Source organism: Vidua chalybeata, chromosome 1 (genome assembly GCF_026979565.1).
Source record: "Vidua chalybeata isolate OUT-0048 chromosome 1, bVidCha1 merged haplotype, whole genome shotgun sequence".
NCBI lineage: Eukaryota > Metazoa > Chordata > Aves > Passeriformes > Viduidae > Vidua > Vidua chalybeata.
This window is the reverse complement of record NC_071530.1, coordinates 28,887,516-28,900,846: the sequence shown is the minus strand read 5'-3', so window position 1 is coordinate 28,900,846 and position 13,331 is coordinate 28,887,516. Positions and strand designations below refer to the sequence as shown.

At 35.6% G+C, this 13,331-nt stretch overlaps 1 protein-coding gene across 2 annotated transcripts in view; it reads left to right on the top strand.

The window, feature by feature from the left end:
- The window catches only part of AGMO (alkylglycerol monooxygenase), a 192,908-nt gene that overhangs the window by 99,988 nt on the left and 79,589 nt on the right, over positions 1–13,331 (top strand). For both annotated transcript variants that reach the window (XR_008434249.1, XM_053960739.1), the window contains exons 9-12: positions 16–150; positions 641–757; positions 7,808–7,890; positions 9,025–9,130. Coding sequence is in view for 1 of the 2 variants with exons in the window: in XM_053960739.1 (XP_053816714.1) it covers positions 16–150; positions 641–757; positions 7,808–7,890; positions 9,025–9,130 (441 nt within the window). In the remaining variant the exon portion in view is untranslated. The remainder of the gene's footprint in view (positions 1–15; positions 151–640; positions 758–7,807; positions 7,891–9,024; positions 9,131–13,331) is intronic.

Genomic DNA, 13,331 nt, shown 5'->3' with positions numbered 1-13,331 from the left:
TTTTTTTTTTTTCAGTTATGTCCCTTGGCTCATATTTGGAACACATTTTGGGCCACACCTGGATTCTGCAATAAGCTTTCTGTCATATTCAAAGGGCCAGGCTGGGGACCAGGCAAACCTAGACTTGGCCTTCCTGAGGAAATCCCAGTGGTAAATAGAACATGCACAGGCTTTCAGTTGTGTGTAATTTACTTGGGCCTCTTAATGCTACTGGATCAATGTTAAAAACTCTACACATGCTATTTTAAATTAGCAAATTAGCAGTCATAAAGCATGGGGGAAGATGAATTGGGAAAAGAAACTGAAGGAAATTAATGTTTTAACTCTGGGGCTTTTTTTCTTTTTATTTGAAGGAAAAAGTGTGTTTTTAAAGTTATTTTTTCATTATTCATTTCCTGAAAAGATTTTCAAAATTTTTCTGTGGAGTAGAGTGATTTCTCTTTTTTTTTTCCAGCTGTGGAAATGCACAAACACACGAAGTTAAACTGTTGGAAACTAGGTAGTACAAAAGTTTGACAGTAGATTATCTTTCTTCAATTAGCTGTCACCCCTTCTGTGTTTGTAAGTGTAAAGAATATTAAGGAGCAACAGGCCAGAGCAGGTCACTCTTGAGGACAAGTAACTGTTTTGCTTTATACAGGTCACTGGAAAAGAAGTTCCCTTCAATCCACGTGTACCAGCTTATCTTAATTGCTATGCACTTGTACATTTTGCTGTAATAGTGGACTTGTACATCGAACTTCTTGCTTCTAGGACTGTAAGTAATTCCTTCCTTTATGAAATAATATCTCCTGCTAACAGCAATGACACACATCGTTTAAATATTAAAGGCATCGGTTCTACAGCCAACTCATATCTTATTTGAGCTACTAAAATAATAACTAGATTCTGTAAAATAATTAACCTAAATGGCTAAATATATAATTCTGTGCTATTAAATATACACTTGATATTGTTTAGTAAACAGTTTTTAATAGCCATATCAGTTATTTACTTAATATAAATAATTTGCCTAGAAGACATACGTGTCTGCTTCAGTTTTTAGTACCTCATGAGGCTTGAAACTGTGGAGCTTGAAGATGTTAAGATTGGTCATACCATTAGGTGCCCAGGCTTTAGAAGGAAGATTGCAATGGTCTTGCAGTGCTTGCAGATAGGTAGGTTGGTGTCAGCATGAGTTCAGAGCTGGAGGAGTGCAAAGGGCAATTTTTTCTTCCAATCTCCAACATACAACAGCATTGATAGAAGCACAATGAGGAAAGGCATGTATTTATCATCATGGGTTTGCCTGATGGGATCTCCATAGGGACTGGTTCCTCTATGGATGCCTCGCAGCCTGTGAAGGTGAGCTACAAGGCCAGGTCCACCTAAAAGAAATGAGACATTAACTTCTTCCAAGGTTTCACATCCTTCCAAGCTCCTTTTCTTTCTTCCTGTCTTTATAACTCTCCCTCACGTTCTAAAGCTAAAATTTCATAGCTATGAAGCAGGATTTAATGAATATAATATTCCCACAAATAAGTCAAAGACCTCTTAAGATGTACAAAAACACCACAAAATTCTGTTAGCTTGATAAAATGCCCTTTGGTCTTTTTCTTAAACCCTTTCTAAGTCCCCCCTAGTTAAAGAGCAGGGTTCTTGCTGTGTTTGGGTCACCCACGTTGCCGCAGGCAGGCTGTAAACACACAAAGGGCCCCTCGGTTTCTTTAGCCTTGTCCTGGCATGCTCACCTGGCAATCTCCAACCCTTGGCCAACAGTGGTCACTGTCTCCTGCCCACCTGACCGGACACTGCAGTACGTAACATTCTTGGGATAATATTAAAGCTACCTCAGGCATATTCTTTGGATTAGTATGGAGGTATTCTACGTATCATGTTTACCTCTGCAAAGGGTCACACTGCAGTTGCAGGGAATTAGGAGATTATTAAATCATCTGAGGCTTAGTCTATTATAAGGACAGGAAATTAAGCCAAAGATACGAATAAATAACTCCAAAATACAGAAGTCAAACAGTATACATGATTACCAATGGTCCTATATTGAGAAAAACCTCAAGATTTTCCAGAATACTTCTAGATCCTACATTTGCATAGGAATCAAACTCTGTGTTTGAGTTTTCTCCATTTGTTTCATTTTGCTGTTGGGTTGGGTTTTGTTTACTCTATGCTGTTACTTTTAGCAGCTAGAATTAAGGAGTCTGATTTTTATTCTATTTTATTATTTTTTTCTTTTGGCCTTTTTGTGGTCCTGGAAGGAAAAATGGATGGTCCACATTATTTTATCTGCAGCTGTTTAAGAATAAGTAATAAAGACAGTTGAAAAATGCACCCAAGCCCCAGATAATCACTAAATTCTTTCAGGCATGGAGGAAACACCCTGAAAGATCCTCCATTTATGAACTTACTGTAGAAAAGCAACTAGAAAATTCTCTGCACAAAACTGCAGGGTAATAAGGTAGTAAGGATAAGAAGGAGAGCTCAGGGGACTGGAAGCACCTCATCTCAGGACATAAACCTTCAGCGTGGGTGTAGAAAGTGCTGGTCCCAAGGCAGAGTTCCAGCATCGCTCTGCAGTACAGTGGGGAAGCTGTCATGAGAAGGAAGCTTGTGTATGAATAACTTTACTTGGCAAAAACCTTTCTTCAATATCAGTTTTCCACTACACTGAGTTATGAAATGTCTATGGATACAACTGGAACGTTCTGTCTGGCTATGAATTATGTCATAACTGTGGCATAGCTCCATAAATGGAGAAAACTAACTGTTTTCCTCATCTTTAGGTTTAAGTTCCATTTCATAATAGCCATAAGACACAGCACACAGCTATTACATTTCTCAAGTGATTACAGTTGCTCAGTGTTTGGTCTCACGCCCTGTAGAAGTGTTAAATTTCTCTATCCATAAAGAGCAACCATATACCTTCTGTCTGAATGACCTACATTTAACTTATGAAAAGAGCAAAACAGGAAAGAACAAATATATATTTTCCACAGGAGAGAGCATACAGTGTTTGTTTTCTGTATAGTGATCTGCACTACATCCAGCGAATAAAAATTGCTTTCTGAGCTCTACACATCTAGATCTGATCCAAAGCTCCTTGAAGAAATGGGATTTGGATCAGTCCCAGAGAGAGTGCTAGGAGTGTAAAACTTCAGTACATTCAAAACAAAAGTCCCATAGCTCCAGAACTTCAGGTATCATATAAATCAAAGTGAAGTGCACCTTAAACACATTTTGCAGTGTCTTTTTTTTATTGTTAATAGATACTATAACATTTACTGTGCTTATAATTATATGAATATGTGAGCATTTTCAATTAGATGGAAATTAGTAAGATAGATCTCTTGAAAGTTGAGAACACAATTAATGTATTTATTCAGTAGGGCATCACCAAGTACAGTGTATGTAATATTGCTAAGAATTAGAATTTTTTTCTAGGAATTCTAAGTTAAAATAAATTCATACAGATAATGACACCTAACAATAGAAAATTCATAGCATCATATTAGCATTCCTAATTTGAATGTATCTGATTATCTGATGTATGAGAGCAGGGCAACTGTTAATTTATGAAATGTGCTGATGTCATTCCTAGAAATTCTTTTGAACCACTGGAGAAATCAGAATGAGAAAATGCATCCATGTTATTCTTCCAAAGGAATAAAAAAACTGATTCTTTGCAGTATAAAAAGTCATTGAATATTTCAATGCTCATCTAAATACAGATTTGGAATAACATTTTCTTTGTTTAAATGAATTATTTTTTTCATTACTAAAAAACCATAAAATAATAACGCTATGGAATTTTGTTGGTTACAAAGCAGTGTAAATGTCTCATTAAATTCTATAATCCCCTTCCCCCCATTTTTTAAGGCTCAAAGATATTTTCAAAGATTTAAATGAAATGAAAATCCAACAGAAATATTTTTTTCTGCTTGATAGTAGCCAATAACCACATTGCAAAGTTGTGGCTGACTTGTAATTGGGGAACCTGCTGTGGTCCCATATGCTTCTCTGTTTATACAAATACTGCAGTATATAAATACTCATTTATTTTATATATACATCCATGCTTACTATGTTTAAGTGGAACAAGGATGCTAACACTAATGAAGGTGTAAAAGGCACATTCTTTTGGCACTGCTGCTTGCAGTGCATAGATTTAATATATGATGTTAGTTTAGTGATATAACCCACTGACTATTCTGTTGATTTTGGTAGAGTAATGCCTAGAAAATGGATGCCTCAGCTGCCAGCATTCACTTCATAGGGTGATGTGTGTTTGAAAGCAAATAAAAGAATCACGGCAGCATATTTCTATACCACTGGAACTGTAAGCGAAAGTTAGGGAAGCAAACTAACAGTGGTAAAAATTATGCTATGTGGCCGGTTTTCTAAAAGATATTATTCCCATTGGCATCATGGTGTATATCACTGAAAGTTTCTTGATAATCCTTGACTAGCAGTACAAATCAGGGATTTTTTTTTTTGTTGTATGTGAATGTGGTGCTTGTACCTACAGTGAAGGGTAACTTGCATCTTCTACCTTCATGTTTCCCAGTAAGGCTTTCTGCCTCACCCTTCACCACTCTGAAAGCTGATGTTTTAGGAAGTGGAAAGCTGCCACACCATGCTCAGGCATTACAGTGCCATGCTTTTGCATGAATCTGATGATAGTGCCAATTTGAAATTAACCAGGATCTGCGGGTTGTGCTTTAAGAGTCGTCCAGTCCTTCACATTCTGGGCTAGAGGGCATATTGACCATAAGGAGTTTTACAAATAACTAGTGTTCAAAACAGTATTGTTCAAGTCGGAGTGTGTCTGAAAAGAAATGGAAATTGGCTCAAAAAAACAGGTCTGTAAAATATATTCACACCTGGCTCAGGTAGCTATTACGCCAAAGAACCTCATATAGCATTTTAACCATTTAAAGATAAAGACTTGTTTACATTTGAATTTGATTTTTTAAAAAGTTATAAAGTTGCTTCAGTTCTTCTGATTTACAAACAGACATTAAAAAGTATTTCTATTCCCATTTTTTTGCTGGAACTCCATGTTTAAAACTGATCTTGATTTATTAATTATTTATTATTTATTTATTAATTTCCTGTCAAGCTCTTAGTCTGTGCTTTATTCTTCTGTGTTAGATATATGTGGAGGATCATTTTAATTCTTTTTCCTGTTCTAGTAATGTAAATTACAATATATCTTTAAGCTAAGAAAAAAGTCCGTGATAGAAGTTATGGGTAAAACCACCACTAAAATATGACCCAAAATTGGCTGCTTTTGGGAAGCATTTTCATCATCCACTGAAATCCACCTCTTAATGCAGTACCAAATGTAGTCTTTAGGCTTGTAATCTAGCTAATGGCAAGAAATGGAATTCCCAAGGTGCTTAGCTTTTTCACACATTCCCAGTGTGCTCTCTCCACAAGTTTCAGCAAAAGTTTAGGTTTTAGGGCACTTCAGTGAACTTAAAGCCAGATAGAATGAATCAGTGTTATCTTACCTGCAGGTATCAGTTTTCTGCAGCTGGAGTCACAAGGAAACCCAGATGCCTGGGGCAAGCTAGCCAGCTTGGGATCACTGGAAAGGCAGAAAAGTTTGAAATCTTTCAGCCCTTTAAATCTGGAAACCAGGGATGCCCTTGCTCATTCATAGCATGTACTGTTGAATCCTTCCTCAAGTCCAGTATTAGCACTTGTATGAAAACCATTGCAGTTTCATTCATTTTCCACAAAGTGTGATTTTAGCCATATATTGTAATGTAGCAACTCCCTAACTTGATGGAAATCTGGATTTGATGTTTAGTTCTCTTTCCTGCCTAGGAAGATACAAAACCTTGCTTCTCAAAATAGTGCTCTACCACTGTGGGAGTATTTTTCAGGCAGTCTGTAGGACCTGGTGCATCACAGTGGAAAGAAAAATCAGACCCACCTGGCAAGAATAAGTAGATTTTAAAGAAGATGCAATTTTTCAACTTAAAACTGAGGACAGTCTTTAAGGAGAAAAGTCAGTCTTTGTTCCCTGGAAGACTCCTTTATTAGACAAGTAACAATCATTGAAAAGCTTATCAAAGCATTTCTAAGAAATTTATGGGTGAGTTCCCTTATACCTGTGCCAAATAATATTTTTCTTTGCTCACTTATTGAATTTTTGTATGAGCCAGATTGTACAGGAAGCTGAAGTGGAAGTTGAAATCAGCATGGCTAGATGAGCAGTTAAAACACTCCTCATTTAATTAAATTCAAATAGAGTCTGTGCCTGATTTTTAAAAAAAGGTCTGTCCAAATATTTTGTCACTTCAAAACAAATTTCTCCTATTGCTAGCAATGCAAAGTTTATCATAAAGAGGAATGGAACAGATTGGTAATGTGGGAATGCAGTAATAAGTTTGATTCTCACCTGGTACAAATCTGTGCAACAGAATAGCTTGACAGGTGTCATTTTTGAGAACCGTGTTCTGGCTTGTAGACTGGTGAGGCTGCTGTTTAGTTTGCTCATTGCTGGGGTTGAGTTTTCTTCGTTCAATAACTGTTGAGGATATCTAAGTAGGTGTTTGTGATGCTTCAGTAAAACAACAGAAACTCGCCCAGACTGAGTGTGTGGTTTGATGTGTTTTGCAAACATGGGCACTCTAAGTTCACACAGCTGTAACACTTGAGAGTATCCTCCTGTGGCCTCCCATGCTCACAGATCTCTTGGAGGGGTTGGGGCCACGAGCAAAGGAAGTTGGGCATGTCACTGAATGGGATTTATGGAAATCAGGGCAGACATTTCTGGAGTTTTATTTTTCCAATGCCTGCAAATGAAGCGCAAGATGCTGTTCATAAACGTTTTTGCTGCTGAAGCAAGAAAGGATTTCTGTAACTCAGTCAGATCCACTACTTTTGTTTTGTTTGGTTTTTTTTTAATAAAAAATAACAGTTTTTTTTTAATTAAAAAAAAAAACAAAACAAAAAAAAAAAACCAAAACCAAAAGCTTTTCAAAACTAATATTTGAAACAAAATCAGGGAGGGAAAAAAGGAAACCGAGTAAATATTTGATTTTCAAAGGCAGCTATATAGAATACAAAATAAATATTTAATAAATTTTAAAAATTCGAACTTTACAATCAAAATAATTTCTGTTTTTATTTATGTCATTTTGATGTAAATTTTGTTTATGTCATTTTGATGTAAATTTTAAGGACAGAAATGCTCATGCTGTGATTCATCTAAATACTTATGCACATGTTAATGTTTAAAAGTGTTTTAAGTCTGATTGAAGTTAATGATATGAGCTAAAAGGTTTTGCTGACTTGGGACCCAAGTGTCGAGTTCTCATGAAGGGAAAACATTAATTTTGTTTCATCTTAAATATGATCATGTCATGTGAGTTGTTATTCTCACCAGTACATTGGCTTTTGTATCCATTGGAATTCAAAGATGGCTATTGTAAGGACCTGGTAACATAATATGAAATTTAAAGAAGAGGACTGCTGGGATTTTTATCTAGAAGTAAGTTTCTTCCCTTTTGAGTAGAATCAAAAGGAAATCAAATAACTTTGGGAAAAAAAACACATGGGACAGAAGGGGATAACTTTAAACATTAATACAGTATTCAGGAAACAACTGTGAAGGTGGTTACTCCAGGTATGAGTGCTATCCATAGCAGATTTTTTTCCTAAAATTTAAAGTAGCAAATTACTTTTAAAAGGGGACACTACCTTCACTCAGTGAGTAAGTTCAAGCTACTGTTCCATAAAAATTCAATTTCTCTCCAGAAAATTACTCTAAATGAAATTTTTGTCTGCCTTTTAACAGATGTTGTCACAGGGAACAGTTTTCATGAGAATTGGCTTTATCATTTTCTCCCTGGCATCTTTTGGACTACTTATGGAGAACAAGTAAGATACAAAATATGTGGGTTTTTTTATTCTTTCATTATGGATTATTTATAACTATATGTACATCTCAGAAATTATATCAATAAAGGGATATATTCACCCAGACCCACACATAGTTGTCTGTTGACTAGAAAATAACACATGACTAGCTGGCACCTAAATCCAGGATTGTTCCCATAGCAGGTAGTGACTATATCTGTATTATCCCTTGCATAAATGTTTTGGGAAGGGTTCTTCATGTCTTCCTCTGTGCTTGGGTCCACTCCTCTGGCTTTGGGACGGTTGCAGCTGAGTGGGACCTGCCAGCTGTCTGAGACTGTTCAAGGTCAGATTGTGCGAGCCCTGTGTAGCACGCCATAGGTGTCAGATGCGGTGACGGTATATGAAGAGCACACAGTGTAGCTCAGAGTAGGCTCAAAATCATGTGAAAGATGGTGTTAGACTTGAGACTAAACTTAATAAATATGGCTTCAAATGAAATTGAATCTTGAATACACCAGGCCAGTGAGATACATTATGAAGTAGTCCATATGGGCACTGTGGCCCTAAAGAAGGGTAAGTAAGTAGCATCCACACTTTCTTGCAAAGTTATTTGCCCTAACAGAGAAGAAATGTGGAGTAGAAGTTTCGTTTGAGACTGGGGTGCCAGTACTGCTTTGCACCTGCTGTTCATCATGTTTTCTAAGAGGAATACCTTTCACTTTTAAGGACTGAACAGCTTAATTCAGGATAGGTAAAAATTTGTTAACATGCCAGACATGTGAATAACCTAGGGAGTTAAAAAAGAGGCATTAGTAAAAATTTATGGAAGTAGACCATGGAAAATATTCTGGACTACTTATTTAGCAGTTCTCAGAATTTTATTGTGGTAATTCTTGAGATCAAAGGACAGTAACTAAATATACAGCTCCATTCATGTTAGTTCAAATATATTTTGCAAGTATGGGTATTCTCACCACTAGGAAATTCATGGTTGTAAGTCCATGTAAGATATATACCATAAAAACTTAACTTTAAGAAAGATGACTTGATGTAAATGAAGGACATCACAAACTAATTCTATTTTCTCTTTTTCACTGAACTTAGCAAAGAAGAAAAGATTGGGTGTAAATCTGAATTGATTCCCTTTTCTAGGTCCAAAGCAGGAATTTTGGAAATCATCCGCTGTTTAGTCTTCATAGGTGTTTACAAACTTGGCTACTTTAGGAGTCATTTTTCCTTCTTGGGCTATGCATATGAGGTAAGATATTTATTTTAAAACACCTATGCTGATTATTCTAGATTTTTTATCTTTTTACAAAAAAGAAACATTTACATTTTGCTTTCTTATTTTTCATTATGCTATTTGAATAGAGTATTATTTTTTCTTATCTAATTATTTTTCACTTTTTATGATTATTTTGTAAGAAAATTATTCCAGTTCACTACTGAGATGCCAGTTATCCTTGGAAAAATGGTCATGAAGGACTGCATTTACCACTTCTTGCAAAAATAATTTACTTGTGTCCATATGCTTTGAAGTGAATAATAGTAATGCATTGCTGAATTTGGATTGTTTAATTCCCCTTCCATAAGAGAAATATGAAAATTCTTGGAGGCTGGAAGACTTAAATATAAAGTATTCTGCTCTGTATTTATCCTGTGCCTCAGAAACATACTTTTAGCCATTGACAAGGAGTAGATACAAGACTAAATAGACCTATGGTTTGATACGTGTGGTTACTTTTGTGTTCTTAGCATTAACTGTTATCCTGTTTGCGCCTTTTGCTTTTTTATTATTTTCCTTCCAGTACGGTTGGTATTTCATATCTCTTTTAATATTATCACAATGAAATAACAATAGTGACTGTTAATATTCCTATCTGAACAACATTACCAACTTATGTTGGTACAACTTATTACCAACTTATGTTGGTAATGTTGGTAATGGTAACCTACTTACTGTTTGTTACCAGAAAATAATGATTATTCATAACCTACAAGGTTAGGGTGGCTGGATTAGTAGAACCTCATCAGAAAGTTACTCTTTTGGCTTCAAATCAGAAAACAATTCAAATAAAACAGTAGGAACTGAGACTCAAACAAGTTCAGAATGGTTCCTTTGACTTCAAACATATGCAAAATTTTTAGTGTCTTTCCCAGTTGGAAGTGGTCTCATTTCTTCTGGTTTTCTAAAGGAAAAGGAATTAGAAAAAAAAAAAATAAAAATCTACTGCTGCTCTGGATCTGGGTGGTTTTTCTGGTTTTCTGGTTTGGTTTTTTTTTTTCTTTGTTTGTGTTTTTTTTTGTTTGTTTGGTTTTGGGTGGTTTTTTTGTTTGTTTGTTTGTTTGTTTGTTTCTGGAAAACAATAGCTATTGGACAATATTTAAAGCTAGATAAATGCCACTAATTGAGAATTGTTTAATTTTTCCCCTGCCCCCCTTGTTACATTGTCAAAGCTTTGGTGTATAAATCAAATGGTTCTTGAATTCCTTTGATAAGAGGCTGAAAGAATTCAGCAGATATCTTAAGAAATTTACTTAAATATAATTTGGAAAATATTTGTAAAATTTCCTGAGTAGCCTAATACAGTAGAAAGGCTTGAAGTAACAAATTCTAGAATTTTGGAACAGTTTACCTTGCCCTTGAGACATAGCTTTCAGACTTGAATTATTTGGGTATTCTAACTGAGCTCTGTGAGAATTATGTCATTATATACACCCTCAGTACCTGCCCTGCTGAGTTCTTTATTCATATATAAAAGTATCTCTTACTAAGAAACGAGTAGAAGATTAGATTATTATTCTTACTGTTTATAAGGAATTCTATAGCTTCCTTTTCTTTCATGAAGAAGAAAATAAAATGAAGTGGTTCTTGCTCTGTTCTTTACATGTCATTAAAAGAAATCCTTCATTGTCATCTTGAATTCTTCTCTACTGTACTTTCCTATACTTTCTTCCTTTTGTTTATTCTTTTATCCTTTTGTCTTGGTTTGGAAAGACAGGTGTCTGCTAAGGAAGACAGGAGCCTCCCCTGAAATGGAAAAACGTAAACCCCGTCCCTCTGAATCATTAATAAATTTGAAATTAAGAGGGGCTCTCAAGCAAAAATATGGGAGCAGGAATAACAGTTCTTTATTAGGAAGAAAATAAAAAGATAAGATAAAATAAACAATGTAGTGAACCAAAACAACACTGACAGAGTCAGAATACAACCTGACACCCTGTTAGTCAGGGTGTTGGCAGCAGTCCAGTTGGGAATTATGTCTGCAGTCCTCCTGGAGTGGCAGGTGAGGTTCTCTTGCAACAGTGATTCTGTAGAAAAAGGGTGTAGTCTTCCTGCAATAGAAGAGGCAGCTGTTCCTCTGGGAAATCCAGTGCAGAAAAAGACATGCTGGTGTTCCAGAAACTCAAAATTATATCCAGGTAGAAATGCTTGGCTCCTTCCTCTGGGCGGAGCATCTCACAATGGGATGTTATAGTTCTTATCAGTCATGCAGTGACATTCAATAGGCCATTAACAGCAGATGTCTCCCCTGAGAGAGGATTGGTTGTGGAAAAGATAAGGAAAACTGCCCACTGAACAGAAGACAACTGTTGTACAGATGGCAATTGGAATACATCTTGCCTTTCAATCTGGGATACCTTCATAACACAATTTTTGTTGTTCTTTTTTTAGTCCTATGTTTGACACTGACTATGTAGTCCATTTTTTACAAGAGACAGGACTACTTGCACACAATTTTTCTTTGAAAATACTGAAAAAAATAGGTGTCTTTTAAATAATTTGCTCTTGGGCAGACCAGAATAGATAATGTTTCTGAGTGATGCCAGTATTTCCACCCTTGAGATTTTATCACAAATCAACAATTTCATGATATTAATAGCTTTTGTGATCATAGAATAATAGAATAGTTTGGGTATGAAGTATAAAGATCCTCTAGTCCAATCCCTTGCAATTAGCAGAGACATCTTCAACTACATCAGGTTGCTCTGAGCCTTGATCAACCTGATCTTGAAAATTTCCAGGGATGAGGCACACCTACCAATTCGCCGGACAATTTGTTCCTGTGTTTCACCATCTTCACAATTAAAAATGTTTTCCTTTTTTAGTCTGAATATTTGTAATGAACTTCAAAATGTTCCCCATTTTAAAATGAATGACCCACTTTTAAAATAAATGATCCACTTTTACTCCCAATATATTATATGCATGGTAGGCATGTTCTTATGGGTCTAACGGAATTTATGTAAAAAAAAAAAATCTGAGAGATTGCTGGAGATTTGTCAGTTCATGTTGAAAAGTCTTCAAACAGTAATGTTTTGCCTCAGTGTTGATGTGATTATTTTGAAACAGCAGTACCAGAAAGTATAAGAAATATATAAGCAGATGGTTTTCCCAGAAGTATAAAATTTATCCTAAAAAATGTTTCTGTTCATCATTCCAAGTTGTTTATACTTCATAACATAGTAACATAGGTAATCTGCTTGATTTCCAACTTCCTTTTCTCTGTTTCACTTTCACATTCTCTTAAAAATTTTAAGAGGTGTGAATTAAAACATTTATTTAATCATTTTGTTTTCTTCATCTAAATATCCTGTCTTTAACATGCACCTAGATTTAGCTTTGATCTTTTTAATCTAATATTTCTTCTAATAATAACCTGTAATAAGCTTAAAAATATCCTTTTTACATCTTCATCCTTATGTGTTACCAAATTAACAATTATTTAGTAATCCAGTGTTCAAGAATGAAAGCACAACATCACGTGAAAGAGTTTGTGTTGACTTTTTCTATAAATTAAGCCTTCAAGCGCATAATTTCTTAAGGATAAAGAAGTGTTTCAAGAATCTAACAAACAATTCTTTCTCAGTATTTCTAAGTTAATGGTGCACATTGCAGCAAATTGCAAGACTGATTTTACCAGTAGCATGTTCAATAATTAGTGAAAGTATGTTACTGTTTTCCATATGTGTGGGGGATTTTCTGCTACTATGTTTCTTATGTTCCTATTTCTCAAGGCTACTTTAGAACCAGTAAAGATTCCTAAGGAACATATCCTTGCAATACTATTTGAAGGGTATTCTAACTGCCAAAAGTAGGTGCTTTAAACTGAAAACGATTGTGTTTAGCTCATAAGAAGACTTGACAATTACCAGAATTACTGCATTGGAAGAACACCTTTTGGGGGGAAACTAAATGGGAAATAAAGAAGAAATGAGAGAAGACTAGGGGTTCAGTTAGAGAAGGGAGAAGAGCAGGGGAAACAAAGAGCAAGCCTTTCCCACTTTGCCATTAGATTAGCTCAGATGGGCATGAAAAAAGCAGCTGAAGATGGCAATCTGAGTAGAAGGAGCAGTCCTGCCCTCTGGCTCCCTTCTCTTACCCTCCTTGCTGCCCTGCTAACTGGCTTTGCCAGCTGGGCTGACTTAGCCAGACAAAGATTTTTTTCAGATAAGTG